Below are 24587 nucleotides of genomic sequence, written 5' to 3'. Positions count from 1 at the left end.
GCTTTCTGCTCTACGTGTGACCAGTTCTGGTTTTTATGCACGCTGACACCTTTAATTGGAACATCTGCGCAAACATACAAGTGACAAGCACAGCATCCATACAGTTGTCTGAATCAAAAATAAAGCATAACTGCATTTGGTGCCAACAGATTATCATGTGAAAGAGGAAAACAGTTGATGTGTATGGATACTTCTGTCATTCGGAAAAATTGAAGGTAACAAAAAAAAGACAAAAAAAAGACTCATTGAAAGCATCAGATATCGATATATTTTTCAACTAAACACCAAATTTACAGTTTCTGAATGCTACATTTGTTTTTACTATTGAATCTGTGCATGTGTCATATCAATAAGATCTAGTTCAGTGCTTCCAAAGTGAGTTATGAGTGCACATGTAAACATATGGCATGACACTATATCATTCATGTTGCCTAGAAATAAACGATGCATTAAAAGTAATGACATGTTTTCTGTTTTCTCTCAAAGCTCATTGGTCATATTTCTTTTGCCTTTGGAAAACATGAGTTGCGTCACATTTACAAGGAACAAGAATTCATGAGATGAGCAGCAGAGCTGTGGGTTTCAACCAAGAAAAATCTCCCAACCCTCATGTGCCAATGCCAGTCAGACACCTGATTTTCAGCATGATGTTCAGTGAAAAATGCAGATTCTTCACTTGGATGTTGGTGTCAACGTGTGGAGAACGGTTTGGCTTCGAGGCCCATCTTTTTGGTGAAGGCAGCGCAGTGTTGTGGAGTGGCGTCTGTCTTACTGGAAAAATAAATCTTGTCATCATTCGTGGAAATCTTGATACATTGAGGTGCCGCTTGACGAATGTCCCATGAGAGACTTCCTCCAGAATGATGGAGTGGGGAGTCCTGCCAACACTCCTAACCTCAACCTCATTGGACACTTGGGGGATGAGCTATGGCTTGCTGTTTCTGCCAGAGCAACCCTGTTGGCTGGCTTGCCGGTTGGGATGGGATGGCGTCCCACAGCAGAGCGTGAGCAGGCTGTTGACCGCCATTAGGTGGAGGTGCCAGGCTGTTGGGACTGTTTGTGTGACAAAGAATAGAAAAGAAAAGCTGTTTTGCGTCTGCAGAAAAGATTTGAGAATCTGTTTGCTCGGACAGCCCGTATACTTCACACTGCTTCTCATCCCACAAATGCATATCTCCTCCAGATGTGGCATTTTGTTATACAGTGATGATTATTTTCCAGAAGCAAAGTTTTCCTGAGCTTCTGTGCATAATTTTTGCATCTTGAAACCCTTTGAAGTGATGTAATAAATAAATGAATAAAACAAATTATTATTATATAAATAAATTTTGTATTTAAGATCAGGAAATTATAGAACGTTGAACACTGAATTAGAAAGTGATATTGAAGTCTGAAGAAATTAAGATTAGAAATGAGTTTTGTGATCTCTCACCAAAAAAATGCTTGTTGGATGTTGGATCCACATTTGCATGTGTTTTCTCACATATTAAGCTTCCAAAGTGTGGTTTCCTCCTGTGATTGGTTTTCAGAAACCATAATCCATCCCACAGTAATCGACTGAATCCTCAACTGGTTTATATTTAAAACGCTGTGTTTATGTCGAGCATTTCTATTCTATTTGGGCTTTTTAATAGATTTTGAGCAGGATATCAGTGCTCCTGTAAATGTAGCTATCAGCCAGCTGAATGAGGGAGGTGTGTCAGCTTTAATTGTCGGCATCAGAGCTGAAACATGGCCGAGCAGATCGAGGTAATGAAATGATTCAATATTATTGTGGAACGTGACGAGCGCGCCTGTAAATCCCCGGCCTGCTCATTCGCCCAACGTGCACCCAATCATATACTCTCTCCTCTGCCGCTGCCTTTGTCTCACCCACATGTGAACACTTGCTTGCCCACGGTGCTCTCCCTCATCCTTATTACTCGCCATTCTCTTCGGTGATGGAACGAGTGAGATCAGTCTGTGTTATAATTACTTGCCCTTGTCTGCTCGGGGTCATTACTCCGAGCTGTCCACCTCAGCCTTCACCGCAGAGCCTGCGTGCCCACCAGGCTGGAGCCCCCGCAGCCATTCTGCACATCACCGCGGGGCTGTGACGGGCACCGCCGAATCGATCTGAGAGCCGGCGAGCGCCAGAATTAAAGCCCTTTTTTTGTGTTATTCTCCATCGCCGGCGCCGTCTAGTACGACACACGCCGGCCCGGATAATTAAAGACAACTAAGACAAACATGCCGATATCAGTTCATCAGCACACCTGAGACTCTTTTCTATTTAGCGCTTTCCGCCTTTGGTCTGTTCTTTTCTTCCTTCCTTCTCTTTCTTCATCTTGACATTCCTCCTTGCTGCTCCTTCCTGTCTCCTTTTTGTACTTCCCCTTTCCTTCCTAGCTCTCTGTCCCTTCCCTCTCTGCTTTCTCCCCCCCCCCCCCCCCCCCCCATCTCCCTCTCTCTATTTCGGCTGTCTCTGGCAGAGCTAATTCCCTCTTCAGATGGCGCGGCTCTCATTTGCATACTTATCAAAGTGTTTGGACTATCCGACAGAAGCTGTAGGAAGGTGGGGTCATTAATATGTTAATTAGCCTTCGCCGCCACCCCCCCCTTCCTCCATCCTTTTTCTTCCCTGCGCCTTTAGACGTCGTTGCACCATCCATATCCTCCACCTCTCGGCGCTTCGCACTCAGCCTTTGAATGTTTGAATACCCTCCAAGGCTCTGCAAATGCCGTAAGACTCGGTAGACTCACACATATGGGGGTTATAGTGAAGGTTTATGGGTATCTGTTGTCTGTTCATATGTGTTTCAACGCTTCATGTGAGCCCAACCATTTTCACACATGTGATCCTGCATTACCTGCATTTGTGAATTGTCCCAATGAAATTTTAGCGCCACAACCTGGTCTGTTTGCGCGATTGAGCATATGTGGTCTGATAATTGCCTGAGCTGCCCTAACAAAGCATGACAAGCCCGGAAAGGTTTTGGATTTGTCGACATGTCGAAGCAATGGCTGCAATATCCATGGTGATGCTCGCATCTTCTGTCCTTCAAAGACCAAACGCGAGATGCTGTGGTTGCAGTATGCCTCAGCCACGTGGATATGTTGACGTTGACAGTTACCATGTCAGAAATCTGTAGTGTTGAATTCCAAGGCTTTGGATATTACAGCCTCATCAGTCCATATTGAGAAAGTTGGATTAGCAACAGTAAGATGTGCAACAAAGTGGATGACTTCACTTAACTGGCCAGCTGACCCCCCAAAAAATGCTGAAAAAGCCTTCATCTCCTTGTAACTGTGAACTTCTGCTTCACAGACAACTTATCCAGATCAATGTGAATATATGCTCCAAATGCTGAATGAAGGATTATGTTCAGAGCATCAAAGGATTACAGTTTCAAGGTGGAAATCAAGGTAATGTGATCAAATAGGAAATATGGTCAAAGTTCCTGGATTGTGTTTCTGAGCTGTGGTGTTTGTTTAGAGCAAGAAAAGAGCGTTCAGAATATTTTTAGGCAGATTATTTCCAAGGAGTTTCAGTTCACTGGCTCTCCCAGATGAAGCTGTAGGATAAGATAAGAAGAAAGAAGATAGGATACTTTATTAATCCCCTTGGGGAAATTCCCAGGATTACTAGGATGCGGTGGGCAGTCACATCAAGGCGCTCTGAGGAGCCGACTGGAGTCAAGGGTGTCGCTCAGTGGTGACCTGTCTGTTGTTGAGGTCAGACCCATACTGTAATTTGCATGCAGCGTATTTTGGATCAGAAGGCAAATCCATAAGTTAATTCGGATGTGCTCATGATCAAAGGTCAATGGGATATTTATGCAGTGCTTGTTTGTAACTGTCCTAGCTGACTGCGCAGTGTGGATTTGGCATTCTGTCCACAGGTGATTGACTAAGATGGTTAAGACAATGCATTGTAGCTGACGCTAATCCAAAATGGCAGGCAAGTTTATGAGCAAACGTTGGTACAGGGCATCCTGGGATTTGGTGTCTTTAATGCTATTTAAACTTTGTGATGTGGGTTCGTCTGCGTGGAAACGACACAATCCACATAATTCAAACATTTATTCAGCGGTGTGCCGGCAAACAGAGGTATGTGGTTCCTGGAATGAAAAGGAAACTTGAAAATAAATCAACATTTTTCAGCAGGACAGAACGGTAACCAGGGGCTGGAGTGTTTTCTAAAGTAGGCTTCAGTCATTTATCTGGGTGAGTGAAGGCAGAGGAACTGTTATCACATTCCTGTTCACCAGTTTTTGATTTTAGCCTTTCAAGGACTTTAACAAGTATGAATTCAAACAGATGTGTCGCTGAACATACTTATGTTGACTAGACTTTTCTTTTAGTTTCCTGCTTTTACCTTCACTGATTTCTCTTTCTGTAGGTTGCCATTGATTTACATCATCATACAGACACGTAAAGTAAATGGGATATATACTGTTTAGGGTTTTTTTTAAGGTTTATTTTATTGTGTATGTCCGTGTCGATAAGACGGGACAGAACTGAGCTCGTGTAGGATAGGGTGGTCGAACACAGCACGGTTTGATAATGATGATTGAAGAAAAAGGACTAAAGCAAAAGGAAGCCAAAGAGATTAAACAAGACAAAAGGTGAGATGAGGAGAGCCCTCCTACTTGCGCTTTCGCAACTTTCAAAGCCCCACAAATCCACCTGGCCTTGCCTCTGAAGGCATATTCCTCTCTGCGCCGAACTGAGAGGGTGTTCAATTCAACCCACACAGGGCAGACTTAATAATTACTCTCACTTTGAACGCAATTTCCTGGCTGTGCGAAATGATTGACAGATTGTATCCATGGTGTCAGGGGGGCCAGCCACGCCCCTACTGACTAAGGCAGAAATTAGAGAACAGCAGGAGCTAAATTACACCTTAGCAAAGACCTCTGGCAAGAGGACAGGAAGGAAAGCATGATGAATGAGAAAAAGATCAGAACGGAAAGGTAGAGGGTGAGTCGCGTGGGAGCATGGAGATGATTGGGGGAATAGCTCGGAAATACATTTGTAGCCCCTACACAAGCACGCACACACACACACACACACACACAGATGCTGGTCGACACACAAAGGCAAGCGCTGAGGTAATGGGTCTGCAGTACTATTGGAGTGCAAAGGGAGAGACACTTAAATGCCATCTCTGCAGTTGGGATGCTATTTACTCCACACACACACACACACACACACACACACACACACACACACACACACACACACACACACACACGCACACGCAGTGTGAGTCCTCTCTGCTCTCTCTACTATGCCATGCTCTCAGAGCACTCAGACTGATATGAGAGCAGCAAGCAAGCAGCAGAGTGGTACAATGAGTCTTAGGGTATCTACGGTGAAAGAGCGTAACAACAGCAGGATGTGGATGAGAAGAGTGGCAGATCTGAAGCAAATGGACAACATCGGCTGTGGTCAATCCACAGAAACGGCTCTCTTATCAATCCATGTTTAGTCCCGAAGCATAGGTCATGAAGTGTAGCATAGTTCCACTGCTGTCAACAGATGCAATGAAAACAGCAAAACCACGTTTTAAAAGTTGGAAACTCCATGTGTTCCCAAACGGATACCTCGTAGACCTTTCTTTGTTCTGGTTTGCCAGAAAACTGCAGTGCTTTAGGAGCAAACTGAGCTTGTGTTGCAGGTTCTTACATCTTGACTGGGGCTCACGGCCACTGAGTAGAAACTAAAATGTTTCAGAAATGTACAGACACATCACTGTTCTACAGTTTGAGTTTCACCATTGGTCAGTTGAATGTCACATGATTAACACGTGAGGATATGCCCCTGGTCTACCACATACCACATGACTGAATGATGCTTCATGATACAGCTTAATGAAGTTATGCCACTGGTGGGCCGAGGCCTATAACCCTAACAGTTCCAGGCTGACTGAAATGTCACACGACGCCTCGCCCCCCCCTAATGTCACATGAGTGATAAGAGTGTACCTCATGATTGAGGTTATCATGTAGGAGGTTGGTTGAAAGTCTCAAGAATTATCAGAGGTTATGTTTTGTTGATTGAATGCCTCATGACCGAGAGAGCTTTACCATTGGTTTGCTTATCATCATGTGATTGATCAAGTACCCCATTGGCTGGCTGAATGTCTCTTGACTCATGATGGTTTTCCATTGGCTGGCTGAATCGCTCACAATAATAATAGTAAATGTTATTTATAATGCCCTTTAATTTAGGCAAAAATCTCAAAGAGCTACATAAACAATGTGTCGATGATGATGGTAGACCTTCGGCTGGCTGAATGACTTGATTCTTGGTTTGCTGAAAGTGCAATAACTTAGGAAAATATACTATTAGTTTAGTGGTTAGCTGAATGTCACAGGACTCATAAATGTATAATCTCTTTTTGTTTTTGTAAAGTAATTATTATCCAGTGCTCTTTTGCTGATGTTAATTGCTCAGAGCATTGAATTGGTGACCAGCATGTTGTAGGCTGTAATGCTTTCCTGTTTGATGCTGCTTCTGTACATATTTGTATTGCATGATAATTTGATGAACAGCATCTGGTTGGTTATCTGATCCACAGACCCTGGAAGCTGTATTCATCACTGGATGTAGCATAGATTAAAACCCTGAGAGTACAGGGTTGAGCACCACTACATTTTCTTTCTTATTACACAGTCCTCCAAATATATAGGGTTACCTACTTATCCTTGTTGGTATTCTCTTTATTAGTTTGGTTGATAATATTTTCAAACGCCAGACTTTTTCGTTATGTTGGATGTTATTATAGTTTGAAAATTCATTCTGTGGTTTTTGTAACCAGTCTGGCGTATTTTTTGCAGTCGTCTCTAAAGCCTAAACAATATGTTCCAAGTGAAAAGAGGAAGCTGCTCTGCAGTTTGTTACTGTGAATATAGACATTCTCTGCATTGCAGGGCGTTGCAGGCTGCTCATGCCAAATCACTTGTGGCTTCTGCCTGATGGCCCATTAAGTGTTTGCCTCGAAGAAAGATGGTGTGCTGTAGGTTTACCTCCATCTGGGTAAAGTGCTACCAGCCCAGCTTCAAGGGCCCTCGAATGGAGCAGAGCCTTCAGAGCAGGCTCTTCACCTGGAGGAAGAGCGGGACGGAGACAAAGGGCAGCGCACCGACACACACGCGTTCGCACGTACAGTTACATTCACACCTCCACGGGCTCTCGTAATGTGCACTGACACAAATGCACACATACAAGCCACACACACGCACACACACACACACACACACACACACACACACACACACACACACACACACACACACCTCCTGAGCCCTCATACACACAACCTACTTCACATGTAGAGCAGCATTCCCAGCTGAGTGCCTCTCTCCAACCTGGCAATTTCAGCGGAAAGAGAATCCAGCTAAAGTACACAGGGCGTCATGCTGATTTCACAACAGGGGGGTTGAATGGCAGAATGGCCTCACTACAGCCCTCGTTACTGATCCCGCAAGATCCGACTCATCTGTTTCAATAGCACTCTATCATTTGCTCTCGTGCGCGTTTATACAAGTGGAGCCGGATTGCAGAAGTCCCAGTTTTCACAATCTTATTACAGCAGTGTGGGGCTGTTGATGTAAACACTGCTTATCTGAGGCGGGACATATTCAGGGGTGGACGGACCTTCATGCTTGGAGTTAGCGACAAAATATGCGTGCTCCGATAAATTTCACGCACGGAAGCGAGCTCGTGGTCACAAACACACACAACAATGTCTGACAGTGATGTTTTGGGTGACATTTAGTTTCTAGGTTGCACAAGATGCTCCTATAAATGAATCATGAGTAAATCTGTGAGGTGTGAATAATAGATGGGAGGAGAGGTAAAAAACAAAGGAGTGCTGTTATTATTTGTTAATAAGACACTCTGGAGCATCGCTAACTAGATCTCATTACCTCAGTACTTGCAGGCATGCATACACCCACAGCCACGCACGCACGCACGCATACACATACACACACACACACACACACGCACCTTTTGCACACACCCCACATGCCAAACACATGCAGAAGTCTCTCATTCTGCACGACTATTTTTACCTGTGAAGCCTGTCGTTGCCTAGCACTCTGTAATTACATCCCACACTCCGCCGACGAATGATTAGAAGCAATGATGGATGGGTTAACACCGTCACCTTAAGGATGCCTCGGTGCAAAGCTAATTATATGACCATACATGTGTCATATACCTGATACATGTGATAGCCCTCAGCTGCCATAACGGCGGAACAAGTGCGATAAAGGTGGACGTAGTGTCTCCTGCTAATCAACAGATAAGGCGTGATGAAGTAACTCGGCAGTTGATTAATAGACCTTTGTGGCTCGCTAATGTCTTAAATATAGACACCCAGATTGACAGGAAGTGTTCCTTCCTACTGTGTGCCGCCCAAAAGAAAAATTGGCGGTGTTTTCTCGGATATCAGTGAATAATATTATTATATAATGTGTGCAAATTTAAACATCTGAAGTTTAAGTTGTTCATTTAAGGCCCTGGTTTCCACACTGTGTTTGGTTTCACATCCCAATGAAATTCTGCGCAGAAAATGTAAGTAAGGTATCCGTTTGGATTTGTATGGTGCATTGTGTTTGATTTATTGACACAAATCTATCATATATTTAAGATCATTATTACTTATACTAATATATTGATCCTACTGTTATTAGTAATAAAAGTTATTTCATGTGAAAACTAGTAGTAACCATCTCCACTCATAATTTCCATTTTCAATATATTTATTTTCTGATTTCATAAGTGAATTTACAACGGACCTGTACTGTCATTTTAAAATATTTCTTTATATAACTCCACATAAATATACATCATTTTCTGACTATGCACTCCTCTCACAATGCATGAAACTCAATGCATGAAAATGTGCATCATATTATTGGGACTCGTTTACAGTTTTACAATTTCAAGTGAAAAAACAACATTTTTGTGCATTTTTGGCCAGACCTACTGAAAACTTTTTTGGACAAAAGCAACCAACAACGCCAACTGGTGGTCCAGCATGGTAACTGCTTCACTTTCAGTGTTTCTGCCATAACCGTGTCAACAGACATCTTTTTCAAAACTTTGCTGTGTAAATGCAAAATGTTCTGAAATAGTAAAAATGTTGCGTTTTCCTTTGAAATTGTAGATTGGGCTTTAAATGAAAAGATCTGCCCTGTGCTCAATACTGCCCCCTTCATGGATGCCGAGGACTTGATAGCATCACACCCTCTTTTTTTTTTTTTTTTTTTTAATTTAGTGCAGGTTGTAACGAGACAATAAATTCAATCTCATCAGCATATTTTCAACACATCACTGTTTCCTTTAGAAAGTTTGTATGTGAAGGTATCTTTGGCTTCCTCATGATTCTTCACTGAAGACTAAATGTTTCTGGGACTGCGAGGCGAACGGAGGCTCGGTTTGGAGCAGCCTCACGTTGCCGATCTCGCTGCTATTTGAACAGGAAATGAGAACATTTGCCAATTTCGGCGATAAAATCTTTGAAATGATTGAAGTCACATGGAGGCAGCACATGTTTGCAGACAAATATGACAAATATTCACGTTTTATTATAAATGCATGTCTCCGAGTTCAACCAACTTGTGTTTGTGAACTCCTTTGACGAAAGGCTTTTACAGTAAATACACTTTTTCTAAACAAGCAAATTTGAATAATTAGTTTCTTACCTGTTTACCTAATTTTTGAGGTGATTTTTGTGTGTGTGTAAAATTCAAGCGGGACGTATTTCTTTTCCTTTTTTTGATATTTCTTGTTCATCCCTTGTCTTCAACAGCAGAGACGCTAATACAGTCCTGCGTTGTGACGTGATTCTATTTATTTGTTGGGGATACAGCACCCTACTATACAAAATCCAATATTACATTTTACTGATAAACACAGCAAAGATAAAAGCCTTGGCTTCATTTTAATGAGGCTGAAACCACCGGGGGAGCAGATGTACCTGGATATCTGCCAGTGCCGTTAACATTCACTCAACATATAGTCAGGAACAAGAAGACGCATTAGTTTGGCGGATAACCATAAAAGTTACTTTCACATATTATACATGTGGCAGTTAAACTTGTAAGACTGCCAACATCACTGTGAGTTGAAGCTTTTTTTGTGTAGTTTTGTTTCTCTGTAACGCACCAAAACTGCTTGATTAATTAAAAATAGCCACTAATTAATCAACTTGCTTTCTTTCCAACGGTACCTGGGTTCACTTGGAACAACAAATATGTTTTTTATTGCTCTGTTATTGTTAAATTTCACTCAAAGGTTTTGAATTTGGCTTATTTACTGTGCAAAGATCTGTTAATGAATTGTTTAGTTGTAGTTTTTTGGGCTCAAGTTGGAATTACATTGATTCAAGTTGTGGATCAGCTTTTAACGTAGAGCCGCTGCGTTTTCCAGAGTGAAGACGTCATCAGGAACGTTCAGCTTTAAGTTTGACCGTTGTAATATTTATGTCAGTAGAAACTGATAAAATACACATTTTCCAGCAAATCTCCTTCCCAGACCAAAACATTTCTGAAGGTTTTCTGGACAAGTTTTTAAAGTACAACAAAGTCATTTGGCATCAAGTTTGCACCATGAAACATTTAAGGTAAAACGTCTGCTTTGTCATGCAGGGGGGAAAAAAAGTGTAACTTCTTCTTCTGTCTGCTCATTTGTTTCTTGAGCAAAGTGCTGTTTTTCCTGTAGATGAGTTTGAGTATTCCACCAACAATCAATGCTCTGATTTCATCATTATCCTCCATGAAAACTCTGTCAAAACAGCTCTGAGCTTTTCATTTGTTACCCTGCACTTTGTTGAAAATTCTGAATGTTCACTGTTGTTTTTTCATTTCTTTTTTTTTTTTTTTGCTTCTTTTCCACGCCAGAAAAGATAGTACTATAGATTTTCTGTCACGTATGGCAACAAAGCCGTATGGACTTTGTGTCTCTGCATAGACGGTTTTGGCGCTGTTGGGATTGGGAGACGGCGGCGCGCACGTTTCGCTGCTTATACATGCAAAGTGTGTGCGTGTGTGTGTGTGTGTGTGTGTGTGTGTTCGCAGACGTGAACAGGGTGGAGGGGGGGGTTGCGTTTATGATTGCCATGACTGCAGCTGGGGCTGTGGGCTGAGTAATTGCCTGTCTTGGTGGGGAGAGCGTGGTAGCGAGCTAAAAGTCAAGTGCTCTCTTCCTGCTGTAGACCTCATTTGGATTCCACATAGCTAGCTAGCAAGCTAACGCCAGCCTTGGGCCTGTATTATTCATAGCTTGACAGATAGCTCTCACTAAAAGCATTGGAACTGGGCCAGGTGGTGATGGAGCGACAGGAGGAAGAGGCACTGCTGCACCTCTACTCTTTGCCTGGCAGGAGAGGAGAGGAGGAGGTATAAGTAAAGGATATGGAAATTGTAGATGGAATGTAGCAGAGACGAGATGAGCGGCTTTAACAGAAACAGGCAAATGCGAAATGGGATAGGGAGGGGAGCGGGGATATAGGGATGAAGAGACTGAAAAGGTGAAGAGGGGACAGAGGGCGAGGGAGAAAATCAGACGGAATTATCAGAGGGCCATGTGAAGCAAAGGAACAGTCCGAGTACAAGACATTAAAGGAAAGATAAAGCATTAGCGTGCGCACTGCGAGTAAGGGACGAAATGCAGGGAAGACGCGGAGCAGCCACTGCAGCCGTTTTCAAACAGCGCAGAGGAAAAGAAGGAGAGGGAACGTACAGCCATCCACCCCCGCCAAGCTCAGGAACCCCTCTTGCCTCCATGTGCAGAACCAGATAAGGTCGCATTAATCAAAATCTGCCACTTCCCCTTCCAAAAAAACACCGTCTATGCCATCAACCCCCCTCGGTGAAGTATCTGTCACCGAAACAGAAATTTCCATATTTAATGGGAAAGCTTTATATCACCAAAAAGACAGTGTGGGCTGAGGGTGAAGGGAACAGAGTTGCTTGGTTCTGTCAGCTCTGTCATTAGCTTATACACTTTCCACCGCGTGTCGAGCCCCGGGGTTCGTTTCGGTTTGGCTCTGATACAGTTGTTATCTGTTCAGCAGCGTCACAGAGCTGGACAAAGATCCCTCCTCGTCCTGTACAACCACGACGACTACTGGAGGACTGCTGTTTCAGAACAGTAGCTGCTTTATATTGTGTCGGTGCATAAGAGTGTTAAATATGTTCAAAAGCTTCTTAGATTTATTTAACAAACACTAAAAATGTCGAAATTAGGGACACATATTTAATAACGGTGTTGGCAACATGCAAGACACAATCGATAATCTTAAATATTAACACTGGTTTATTATTTGAACACTTCCACCATTTCTATCATTTTAATCTCAACACTGCCCCCTCACGACTCCCAGCCGTACTGCTACATTTGGTCCGTTTCTGCAAAGCCCTGGTAAACATGGAGCGTTCCACTTGTACGGAAGTGAGAACCGCTAATTGTGTAATATCCGCCCCAAATATTCAAGATAGGGATTCGCGAGCTCCCACGCTTGTCAGGAGGAGTTCAATCACAGAAATGGCATCAAAGACCAACGACTTTACAGTTCAAAGATAGAAGTCCTGCTAACGGAGATCAAAAAAGGATAAAAGATCCTTTTTTTTTCCGCAGCGTCAGCAGCAGATTTGAAGCACCCACAAAATCCAGGCAGTGGGGAAAAAATAACAAGTACTGTAAATGATGTTGGTCGCACTGTTGAGGTGAAATGTTCATATTAAAGAATTATCAAAATACACTCAGACCATATTTCCCACCGTTTTGCACAGACCTCAAACCAGCCGATGTTGTCTTCTGACGCCGTCGCTAACTGCAGTTGATCTTTGGTCGTATTTCATGCTACTTCTTCAAACTCGGCTAATAAACAGGCTTTTAATGATAATTAAAATGTGTAATTGCAGTAGTTACATTCTGAAATTTTACAGCATTTCACCACTCAACTGGTAACAACTCCATGGCTAATTGTAACAATACTGTATTGTCTTTTCCACATCAGCGCTTCCCTTTCTTAGCACATTAAAAGTAATCGTCCTATTATCCCGCTGCACAGCCTGTCCTCGCATGAACCTCTAATGTCTTCAGAGGCATGCTTTGAAAGCATCTCGATACCACAATCTCCAGATTTACATTGACATCCGCATGAAATTCCTTCTCCGATGTCAATAGTTTTTTTTTCCAACCCCCGTGCATGCCTTTGTATTCTCTCCCCTTTATTTACCTCCCGCGCATAATATGACGAGCCTGTGAACTACCTTTCTGACACAACCCGGCGTCGGATAAACAGGTGGTGTTTATGGCTGATTTTTTTTTTTATTCCCCTCTTTTTTCTCTGTCCCTTTTTTTTTTTTTTTTTTCATAACTTCCTCCCTGAGGAAAGACATCAAAGGGAATAACAGATCATGTGCAGTGAGCGCGGAGCGTGCCAGGGGGACATGGGCATGAGGAGGGGGCGGGTGGAGGGGAGGAGGGGGAGCGGGCAGCTGCTCAGGGCCAGCTCCAGGCCCGGGCGCATCCTGACCTCTGACCTCTGAACCCCTACGCAACATCCCCCCCCCCCCCCCCCCCCCCCCCCCTTCCCGCCTCTCCTCCCACCTCCGGCCAGCCCCCTTCTCAGAGCAGCTGCCAACTAAATTACGTCAATGTCAAAGAGCCCTCCTCCTCCTCCTCCTCCTCTTCCTCCTCCTCCGTCAGAGAGATGGCGCTCGGTAAATGTGACATGAGAGCGGGTTTCACAGTGCGAAACCCAAATACTCGGTTCTGTATGCAGAAGGCATTTATATTTATTATTCCAATCAGATCTGCTTGATGTTCCGTCGTCATGTTAACAGAAGCCTGAAAGTTAACAAAAGTTTTCTGCTTTCATTCGAACACGTTGGCATGTAATGGGTCAGGGTTAGGGTTGGGGTTAGGGAGGCGTAGCAGCAAGAAATTCTCAAAATTTTCCTTCTGTAACTTCCATAATAAAACAAGTGAAAAATTATTATAGTTTAAACAAAACCAAACGCAACCAAATCAGCTCAAGACAAAGAACACAGTGGAGATGAAACCACCACTGCCAGATTTGTATTTATTTTTAAGCCGAGCAAACTGCCAGGTTCTGGTGCACAACACCTCAGATGTTCAGTCGCAAATGACCTCGAAGCTGCCAAATGCCCCACTCGTGATGAGTTTTCCTCCTCCTTAAGTGCCCCGGCTTCACCAACTGGGCCCGCCTGTGCTCCATCAGCTCTGGGCAGATGGAGAAGAAGGGGAGGGAGGTACCCAGAGAGACGACATGCATCCATCCATTCATCCATCCATCCATTGAAGCAAATGGCAGAATTAGAGCTGAACACATTTTTTACAGAGAAGAACTGGTGAATTAAATTACCAAACTGTGCAAGCTGAAGCGGCATCAGTCCGTCTTCTATAACGCTGTTTTATCCAACGTATAGCTAATTATGCTGCTTGTACTTAAAATAATTAGAACAATCTAGCAACTGAAGTGTTATTAGAGAGACTTGATATTTGTTCATTCATATTTATTTATTCAAAACGACGCATTCAAAGTGCAACCGCAATTATTGGGAAAATGAGCATTTTCAGCTGAGCTCCTGCATTGTTCCAACAATCGATCTGACAGCTTGATGTCGTCGCCTTGCTTCTCCCGAAATCGTGATGGGCCTTCGTCAGTGTTTTCTTGAGACAGTTTGCGAGGCAAACAAGTTAATCGTGATTTGACAATATGCCGCATTGTTTAGGAGTCGATAACCATATTAATCAGAGTAATTGAGTCTGGATTTCAGCCATGTCGGGGGAGGGGAGGGGGGGGGTTTACTGTTCTCCATACAGTTAGTGGCAGTCGTTGAGTTACAGCTACAGAGATGAAGGAGAAAAGGTATTATTTGAGCTCTGCTTGCAGTCTAATTAACCTTCCTGTTTGTATTCAGTCGCTTCAGCTCGTCTCTCTCAGCTTATCCAAATAAACAGCCATGGTGACAGCCTCCAGTGTGGCTCACGCAGACACACGGGCGTGCCGGGAGGAGGAATCCCTTTCTCCCCAAAATGGCTGATGGGTTAGCAGCTAGCTCGCCGGCACTCTCTGTGTGCGTCGCCGAGCTGGGGGCTGGTGATTGATTGAAGTCATTACCCCGGTGGAGAGACTCCTTACCTGGCTAATCCAAGAGTGATTCTAGCTGCGGCATGACAGATAGCTGCATTACAGCCCTGGAACGTGCTGCCCGATGAGCTCTCCAGCTCAGGACTTCCGCTTTAGCATTATGCAAAGCAGCTTGGTTGACACACATATCAATATTCCGCTGGATCCCCAGCTCAAATGTTCAAGTCTGTTCTGGAAGTATCAGCATTAAAATGGTAGATAGAACTGCTTATGCGTCTGATACATGTGATGGATCATGATCTTATTGTGTCAGATATTAGTGATGGATGCCTAAAAGCTTACCAGAACTCCAAAACAAGTCCCATCTTTCACGATCTTGAGTTGTCACGTCTCTGACTGCTTTCTGGAGCATTCCTGCAATGAAAGAACTGGAGATAACGGAGGCTCTAGATGCATTGAAAGCTCGGCCAAAATCAGGATTTTTCCATCAGTTTGTTGTGTGAAATCTTAAATACCTTTTATCTCTCTGAAAAAGTAATAAAAACGCAGGCAAACTTCCTTTAACATCCCAGCATTCTTCATGTATGGCTCTTTTGTGAGGCAGCAGCTCGATATTAAATGGAGTGGAGTGGGAATCAGATTGGGGATGTGTTGAAAATGAGCCAAGATCTTGGAAAAACTCATGGAGTGAGAATAAATATGGGATGTTCTCAACAACGTACTTTATCTGGACCATGCTGGGCTTGCTGGTATGAAGAGAAGAGAGTCCATGACAGTCGCTTGTAAGGAGGACATTAGCATGGATCTTAAAACAAAAAAAAAAAAAAAAATCAATCACGAGTTTCACTGGTGAAGCCATCTGACTGAAAGTTGAGTTTGTTTTATGGGATCAAAAGCCATTCTGCATCTTAGCATTTCTTAGCATTTAATAGGCGTGTTGTCGAGAACTGCTGAATCTGGCATGTAAATACTTTTCTAAAACAAACAGGAAAAAATTATTATTAAGACTTCTGCGATAATGTAAATGTAACTGCTGCGCATAAATATTCACTTTACCCACAACGCTCGTGCAACTTTCTCTGACAGTGAGGATTACTTCAAGACCGCCGCTGTGAAGTAATATTTAATGAGTTCTCGGACGGTCTGACAGTCATTCTGCTGCACTTGTGTGTGCACGAGTGTGAGTGCGTGAATGGGCCACAGCTGATATGCAAGCTGGAGCCTGAGCCGCCAGAAAACGCCCCAAATTGCATCGTCTGCCATGCACTGAGCCTCCTGCACCAAGACACCGTCTTTTGTTCTCCCCCTGCTCGCTGGAGAAGCTCTGACAGCTCTGAAATGATCCTCTCTCCTCTTCCACGCGCACGCACACACAACTCTTCTTTTCAACTGTACTACCGCATATCGCCCAGTTTTTTATTCTTTCTTCTTTTTCGTACGCACAAAGGAAGCATGTACACACATGCAAATATGCACCCAAAAAAAAAAAAAAAAAACATACATCCTCTCCTCTATCTGTCTGGCGCCTATACTCTCTAATTTCTGCCTCCCCACCTCTCATTTTCTCTCCCCTGTCTGCTGTTCCTCTCGATTTTCCCTCACTGGCTGGCTTGTGAGGATGGCGAATCCCTCATGGATTTCTGGAGGGTATCACCATGGAGACGGGGCTCTGCCACACGTGTCTATAGATCCCGCTGCTGGATAGGGAGCGCAGTCAGAGGTGGTGCATTCCCTCCATCTCCCGTCTGTGGGAAGGGGCGAAAAAGAAAAAAAAAAAAAAAAGAAAAAAAAAAACGAGAGGCTGCAGTGAGCCGAAGGGCGAAAGTGTGGGGGGGGAATATGTGGAGCGGCTGGCACGGGAGACCGCGAAATATATGTGGGAGAAAGTGGACGTATGGGTGGGAAGGGAGCAGATGAGGTTGTGAGGGATGCGAGGCGCGAACGCCGGGTGACAGGAGGAGACGGCGGAGCTGAGAGGAGCGTTGTTGGGGGATGAGAGGCAGCAGCGAGAGGAGGCGACGGCAGCCTCATCCCGGTGTCAGGGAGACAAATAGCATGTGATGCTAATGACCGGCTAAAGCTTTTGCCCCTGCTGAGAACAGCCGCTAATATGACTGCTAATAAAGGCACCGTGGAACGCTGTCGCATTCCAGCAGTCGCTCAACTGTCGCCCAAAATTAGCCAAACAGGAGCTGTGCCTTCTCCTCTCCCTCCCGCTCGCTCTGCCTCTCCTCCAACGGGCCCTCTCTGCATGTGCACGGCTTTTTTTTCCCGTATTAAAGGGGCCACTTGTTCACACTATAATAGAATTTGTTCCATCTTATAATGCCGAAGATGTCCACTCCATAAAAAATGAAGAGGCCTTTTTTTTCTTTTTTTTGTTGGTGATCTGAAGCCCTTTTCTTCTATGATTGCTACCTCTCAGGCTGCATGCGCCTCTCAGAGGGTTTTGCAATTCTGCCTGTAGGGGGGGGGAGGGCACAGCGAAACTTAGAATATTCACAGGAATTTTCCCATCACCTTTTTCGATCGCTGCCCAATTTTCTTTTTTTCTTTTTTTTTTCCTTTTTTAATTGAAACGCCACCTAATTATTTCTGGAATTTTAATTTGCCAAGAGCGGCGAGTGTGGGACGCGGCGCCTGCGATGACGAGCGCTCGTAAGCCAAGGTCACACGGCGACTGAGCCAGGGAACGTGGGACGGCCAGGCTGCGGAGGCTTCCTGCGGCTTAGTCACCGCGGCGGGGTGAGGAGGCGTCGGGGGAGGACGCACCTTCTTCAGCGGTGTCACAACAACCTGACAGCTCAGGGACGGGAGGACGCCCGAGACGCCGAGCTGTTCGGCGCGCGGCGCCTCTCGACACCGCCGTGATTAAAAGTCATTTACATAAGATCCTCCTCAGCTGCTCTCAGCAAGCGGGAATTCTGAATGTCTGCTCCAGTGTAGACACACACACACACACACACACACACACACACACACACACACAAAACAAGAACGGTGCAGGTTTTTTTCTACCACCAAACCTTCTATTTCCTAAATCCCTCAACATCAGGTGTCTTTCTGTTCTCCTGCGTTTTAATGGCGCCTCCCGACTCTGTCCACTCTTGGTTGTTGGAGTTATATTTACTCAATAATTTGAATGGGATTGCTAAAATCCTAAAAATAAATAAATAAATAAATGAATCACTGACACATGTTCAGCATCTTTAAAGTCATGCCATAATAAAACAAGTCTTTTGACTAAAGCTCAGGTTCAGACCTGCCCCTTTCCTCACTAATCAATAATTGCAAAGGCTTATCAGTGATTGGCAGATGAGAGAAGTGAAAAATGAGCCAAAAACCAAAGAGTTGACTCACTTCATTCAAGCGCAACTCAGTCGTTTTGCAGCTATTTTGGACTGTTGCAAGTTAGAATTCCGATTGTGAAGTTCATTCTGTTATGTTTTGTTGTAAACCCCAAGATAAAGAACTTAAATTCATGTGCAAACCATTTAAGTCTGGTGGCTTCCCGAAGTCAACCTTTAAAAAAGATTCAAGTTGAAGCTTCTTCTTCCTTACAGTGTAGGTGGAACTTTGAACCTGGCCTGATTTGAAAGCGCGTTCACTCTCTGCTAAAAGGCATCTTTGTTTGTACAATCCTGACCTGAAACCACGAGGCGTGTTTGACTCCTTTTAAAACTACAATGAAAAACACGCAACCTGGCATTTATTATTTGCTCTCCATTAGCTGATGTTGCGAAGCAATTATCTCAATTCAACAATCTTTTTTCTTTTTTTTTTCCTCCCGTGTCTCCGAGCGATTCGGGTGTCGTCACATTAATACCTGTCGGCGTGCGAGCCGCGCTGACAGGAAACGCTGCCTTAAGACCGCTTTATTGTTAAGATGACGGTAGAAACCTGGGACCGGGAGACAGAGAGAGGAGGGGTGAGGACCTGTGTCTGTCTCCCCCCCCCCCTCCCTCACCCCTTTCCCCCCTCCCTCACCTATCCTCCTCTCCTGCCAGCCCGCCTGCCTTGGCAGCCGCTAACCTGCTGGGACCGGCCCTTGATTTATTTGGAGAGGGCCCTGGAACGGAGGGGCTGGGATGAGTGGCATTTTAATGTGCTTTTGAGATGTTTGGTCACAAGCACTATTGATCACCGTGACTCTGCACGCACACACACACACACGCGCACACACACACACACACACTCCCCGACTGTCCCGCAGAACCTCTCTCAGCGCCCTGGGGGAGAGGTTGTCAGGCAGGGAATGAGTTTCCATGTGGGCTTAGATTAATGAAATGAGGCCCCTGGTTGTGGGGGGTGCAGAGGGTCAGACCATTAAGGAATCCCTGCGCTGGGTGAGATTGAGCCTGCCAGCTGACTGGACCCTGACTGACTGATGGACGTGAGGGGCTGAGGAGAGAGAGCGAGCGAGGGAGGGAGAGCGGAGAATGGATGCGGTATTGGATGGTGGTGCACACTGACCTGGAAAAAAAAAAAGAAAACGAAGAAAGAAACGGATTCAGGTATCTACTAAGACCATCAGCAAATAACCGCCACCATGAGCTGAACCGCGCTTTAAAAATGAGCACTTTGCCAATACGCAAATACACAAAGCTGAATTTTTTTGCAGGGACTGTTTCCTGCTGCTGAGCACATTCACGTTGATCCAGCAGTGTTTCAGGTAGTTTTTTTTCAGCCATTTGTTGGGTCACTTTTTTTTTTTATATTTGCCTGTATTTGCATTGTCAAGCAATAATTTGTTGAAAATCAATTACAATGTTGATGTTGATGCCTCCTGCAAGGTACTTTTCATCATTAATAATTAAGTCCTTCGTCCCGGTTGTTATAATATGATAGCAAATATGAAGCCTTAACTTTTAAAATACAGCTAACGATAAAAACATTTTTGTTGCAATAACCGTTTCATCCTCACTGTCTGTCATTCAGTGAACATGCTAAATACCAAAAACTGTTATCATACTGTTATTAATTTTGGTCAATAATTGTTGTTCTTTGACAATTGATAAGCTTTGTAACAAAAAAAACGAAGGTTTTCTATCAAATTAATAAAAGCATCTTCCTGTGGGATAGTGTTATTTCAGTTGTAATATTTCATCTTCTCATTATTTTTTTTATTGTATTTTTTTTTTACCCTAAATTGGTCATTTTAGAGCAGATTTAACCTTAATTCGGATTAAAACAGGAATAAAATGTCCCATGTAAATGCACTGAGTAGCAGGTGGGGCAGTTGCTGTGCACCTCGATATGCTTACTTTCACTCAGCGCTCTCAACAGCTGCACCTATCCCGTGTTATCCATCACCCTGACAGACGCAGAATGAAAGTCATTTGCTGAAGGGATGTTTTCGGCTTTTGAACTTAAGCATTCAGAGTGGATGGGAAGATTAGAATTAGTTGAACTACGTAGCAAAGCTACTTATTTTTTCAATTGATCACTGCTCAATAGTTTTCTGTGCTCAGGTAGACACATGTAGGTCTACTCAAAACATACCAAAGCTGTTATTTGATTTGATCTGTCCAGGATGTAACCGATCAGCCCACTAAGGCTCAAAGTTGGATGATGTTATGTAAAAGAAAAAAAAAAATCCAGTTTTTTTACATTCTCTTTAGTGATCACAATGTCACACAAAGTCATTAAAATCACATTTACAGCCAAAAAGTTTGATATTTCCATAGGGTCAGATTACTTTCCTCAGGCCGGTGCGGTTTATTACATATTAGCCCTGTGAATTAATATCTACGACGCACCACAAAAGTCGCCCCCACTGACTAACAAGGACCTTTTTTTTTTGTTAACTCTCACACACAGCCTTGTGCCATTCATTCACATCAGCTCTCGCTCTAAGTAGTGCAGAACCGGGGAAACATCCAGGGGTTGTAAAAATAGGAGCCAGGGATATTTCACAGCCGAGTGAACATGCCCAAAGCGTGTTTAGCCCTCTTACACTCCAGCCTGGACAGGGGGTTTATTTGATGGCCAAAACACTCAGCAGAACTCATCATCATTCTGACTGTGTGGGTGCTTTTGTGCACTCGTGCCAAGTGTGTGCACACAGCCACACATGCAGGCACTCATAAATATACAACAGCAGCACACGCGCTTCAAAAAAAAAAAAAAAAAAAAAAAATAGTCACACGTACGAGGCTTACACAAGAGGGGAGGCAGGTAGCAGTTCAGGGCTCGCGGAGGTTTGACGAATCAAATGGATTAAGCCCCTGTGATCAATAGCCTCAGCAAATACACAGATTATCAGATTAGGATCTGTCCCCCTGCTGCCGAGGGGAGTCCGAGAATACATTAAAACCAGAGGTGCCTCAGCAAGATTCAATTAATCAGGCTACAGGTTGTCTTTTCCACCCGTACAGTCAATTCCAGCCAGGCGACTGCGTTGCGCTGCGCTCGCCTCACTTCCGCACAAGGGCATCTCAGTTTGGCACGGAGAGTTTGCAGGGCACGCACGGCGATCGCCTTTTGCCCGAAGAACAAATTGATGCTGAACGTTTGTCTTTATTCGAGAGATAGAGATTCGATTCCTTTGTGGCTGTTTTGTGGACGAAATGGAGCATTTTATTAGTGTGCCGATGCGTGAGCGCTGAAGCACACTGTGACTATTCATCATGTTTATTCCATTTATTATTCTTCGTCTTGCGTTGCTCCTGTGCCCTACTTGCCTTGCAGATTCAAGGCCACCTATGTAAAATCACAAAATATTTTTAAAAAAAAATCACCTGTCTTTAAGACGCACCGTAAACTTTTAAATTTTCTTAAACAAAAATGCAAAAACTATGCAGTAAACATTTCCTTAGACTTTGTCAATATTAGATTCAATGACATTAATGCAATTTGGATAATCCAGAGCAGACGCAGGACTCTGGCTCCTGCTCTCTTATGTTGTTAAGAATCTGTGTGTCTGCTGGTGTTTGGAATCACTGTCATTTGAAACCAGAGAGGAAGTCAGAAGCCTTTCTCGGTGACTCTCTGGGAGATCTCCCGGGATAAAACATGGGGACTTCTCAATTGACATTTTTTTTATGTGTCATGCACCAACTTGTGTATTGTGAACAGTTGTGACATTTAATTTTTATCAACACCTTTCGCACAAATATATACAACTGATTTTGTTACATTTAGCTTTTAGACAACGATCTGTTTTCTTTTTGCTGATTTGTGATTTCCTGACCGGAGCGATCGCGTTTTTAGTTCTTTGTTAGAGGAACATGTTGCTTGGCAGCTACTGCTGTGACACACTTTTCTTCAGAAAGTTTCTTTTGACTAATTAGAACCGCGCAACACTTAATGGATGCACGTCTAATTAAGAATATTTAAGGGAAAGTTGAGCAAAGTCACCTGGCCTTGTGCTCCTGTGTGCTGCGGCGGCTCGTCTATCAGGATGCCTGCGTACAAATGATCATTAGCGTGTATAAGCTGGTGTAGCAAACACCTAATGGCTAACAGCTGCCTCCTTATCTGTCCACTGCAGTGTGTACGGCTGCCCGCTGGCCAAGAAGAGGAAGAGTCTGGACAGGCAGACCCTGGAAACCTCTCCCAAGAGGAGCACTTACCTGGATGACATGGACAACTCCACCATGGAGGAGTGCTACGAGACCGACGGCACCGAGGAGATGGACGACCGGGAGGAAGAAGAGGAGGAAGGGGCCGTAGAGGAGGAGGAGGAGGAAGAGGAGGAGGAGGAGGTGGGAGAGGTGGAGGAGGAAGAGGAGGAGGTCGAAGGCTACATGGACTACAGCGTAGAGCAAATGGAGCAGGAGGACGGCGAGGTGGAACGAGGCGACGGAGACGGGGTGGAGGAGGAGGAGGAAGAGGAGGAGGAGGAGGAGGAAGTAGAGGTGGAGCAGGAGGAAGAGGAGGAGGGTGAGGAGGAGAGGGTGGAGGAGGAGGAGGAGGAAGCGGTGGAGGAAGTGGACTACGAAGACGGAGAGGAGGAGGATGGAGAGCAGCATCAAGGGCAAGGTGAGGACATGGTCTCTTCATATTTTATTGAATAACAGCCAAACAACTTCCAACAGTACAAAAAGATTGAAACCATTCTCATGTCTGAACAGCAATTTTGAGTCTACAGCCAACAGCCAGCACGCTCGTGTTCCAACAAACACTGATACTGAGAGGAACTACGAGCCCGAATCTGTCTGGAGGTAACAAAACCACCTATCAGCTCAGAACAGAACATGTTATATCATGTTTCTTCTTTACAAAGAAGGTAAAACTATCCTCCGCCTCACGCCGGGCTTGCTGCTCGCTGTATTATTTCCCAGATGGTCGTGATAACATTGAGGATTCTTCAACCGACTGCATTGCAGCTGGCAACCCAGCTAAGAAGTATTTCGACACATTACCACTCGTCGCCTTAAAATCAATTTCAATTTGGTTTAGTTTATACAGTGCTGATTACAGCATGCTCGGCAATTTGAGCTCGAGATCTGACAGCAAAGATGTAGAAAGAGACATAATGGATCCTTAGCTAGCATGTCAAAACATAGTTTTTACCTGGAAGAAAAGCGCCATCCATTATTTGGTCGTGCAACGTGAAATCAACACTGAACGTTTTGGATTAGCATTATAGGTTTATAAACAGCTAATGTACAGAGTGTGCTTTTTCTTTTTTAATCATAAAGCTTTTTTTTTTTTTTTTTTATAAGGGATAGCATTAATAAGACAATGTTTTTTCAGCCATTACTTTCAGGCTTGATAATTAAAGCTTCCAGGTACTGTTCCACATGGTGCTCATATTGTTGAAATATTGATGCATCACACTTGTTTTTGTGCTGTCAGACAGAGCAGCCGGGTACAGGGTGTAATTAAATTGGATTTTCAAAGTTATCAAGGACACAGAATTGGGAAAATAAATTTGAAATCCATATTTCAACTGCACATTGCCTATATCAGAAGGAGAAGGTTTCAATCTGTAAATATACTAACTATTAATTTTAATTGTTGGATACACTGATTTTAGGACACTGCAAGAGGATAACATGACCTAATTTCATTGTGTGTTTCCCCCCCCCCAAAGGGCTTAGGCCTGATGTTTTCAAGTAAAAATAGAAAACTTTAGTTTGTTTTGAATGTCTGTTCACACAACAACAGAGCTCAAAGTAACTGAAAACTCAACTTTTTTCCTGGAATTTGTTACTTTTGTCATTGAGTGACCTTTAATTCCAATCCATCATCTGTCCATTCAAACAACCAGAGGCACCCACTAGTGGTCCAACATGAAAATTGGAGGGTCAATGTTGTCAACAGATGAACCACATAAGAAGTTATTTTGTCTTCCAGACAAAATAAAAAGTAGGACAATGATAAATGTTACAGATGCATTGGTTATGATGGATTTTACTCTCCAAGTTAAAACCTCCCAGCAAATGTAATTTATTGCTTATGGATCAGGAGTCATATGTTTTTATTTGAAAGTACTCGACATCAACCCAAATTCATGTTT

General features: G+C 43.8%; 1 protein-coding gene across 4 annotated transcripts in view; it reads left to right on the top strand.

Annotated features, from left to right (window-relative positions):
* myt1lb (myelin transcription factor 1-like, b) overlaps positions 1–24587 on the top strand; it is a 122594-nt gene that overhangs the window by 57111 nt on the left and 40896 nt on the right. For all 4 annotated transcript variants that reach the window (XM_030117688.1, XM_030117689.1, XM_030117690.1 and 1 more), the window contains one exon: positions 22614–23104. In XM_030117688.1, coding sequence (XP_029973548.1) covers positions 22614–23104 — 491 coding nt within the window. The remainder of the gene's footprint in view (positions 1–22613; positions 23105–24587) is intronic.

Source organism: Salarias fasciatus, chromosome 19 (genome assembly GCF_902148845.1).
Source record: "Salarias fasciatus chromosome 19, fSalaFa1.1, whole genome shotgun sequence".
Lineage (NCBI taxonomy): Eukaryota > Metazoa > Chordata > Actinopteri > Blenniiformes > Blenniidae > Salarias > Salarias fasciatus.
This window is presented reverse-complemented; position numbering and strand designations above follow the sequence as displayed.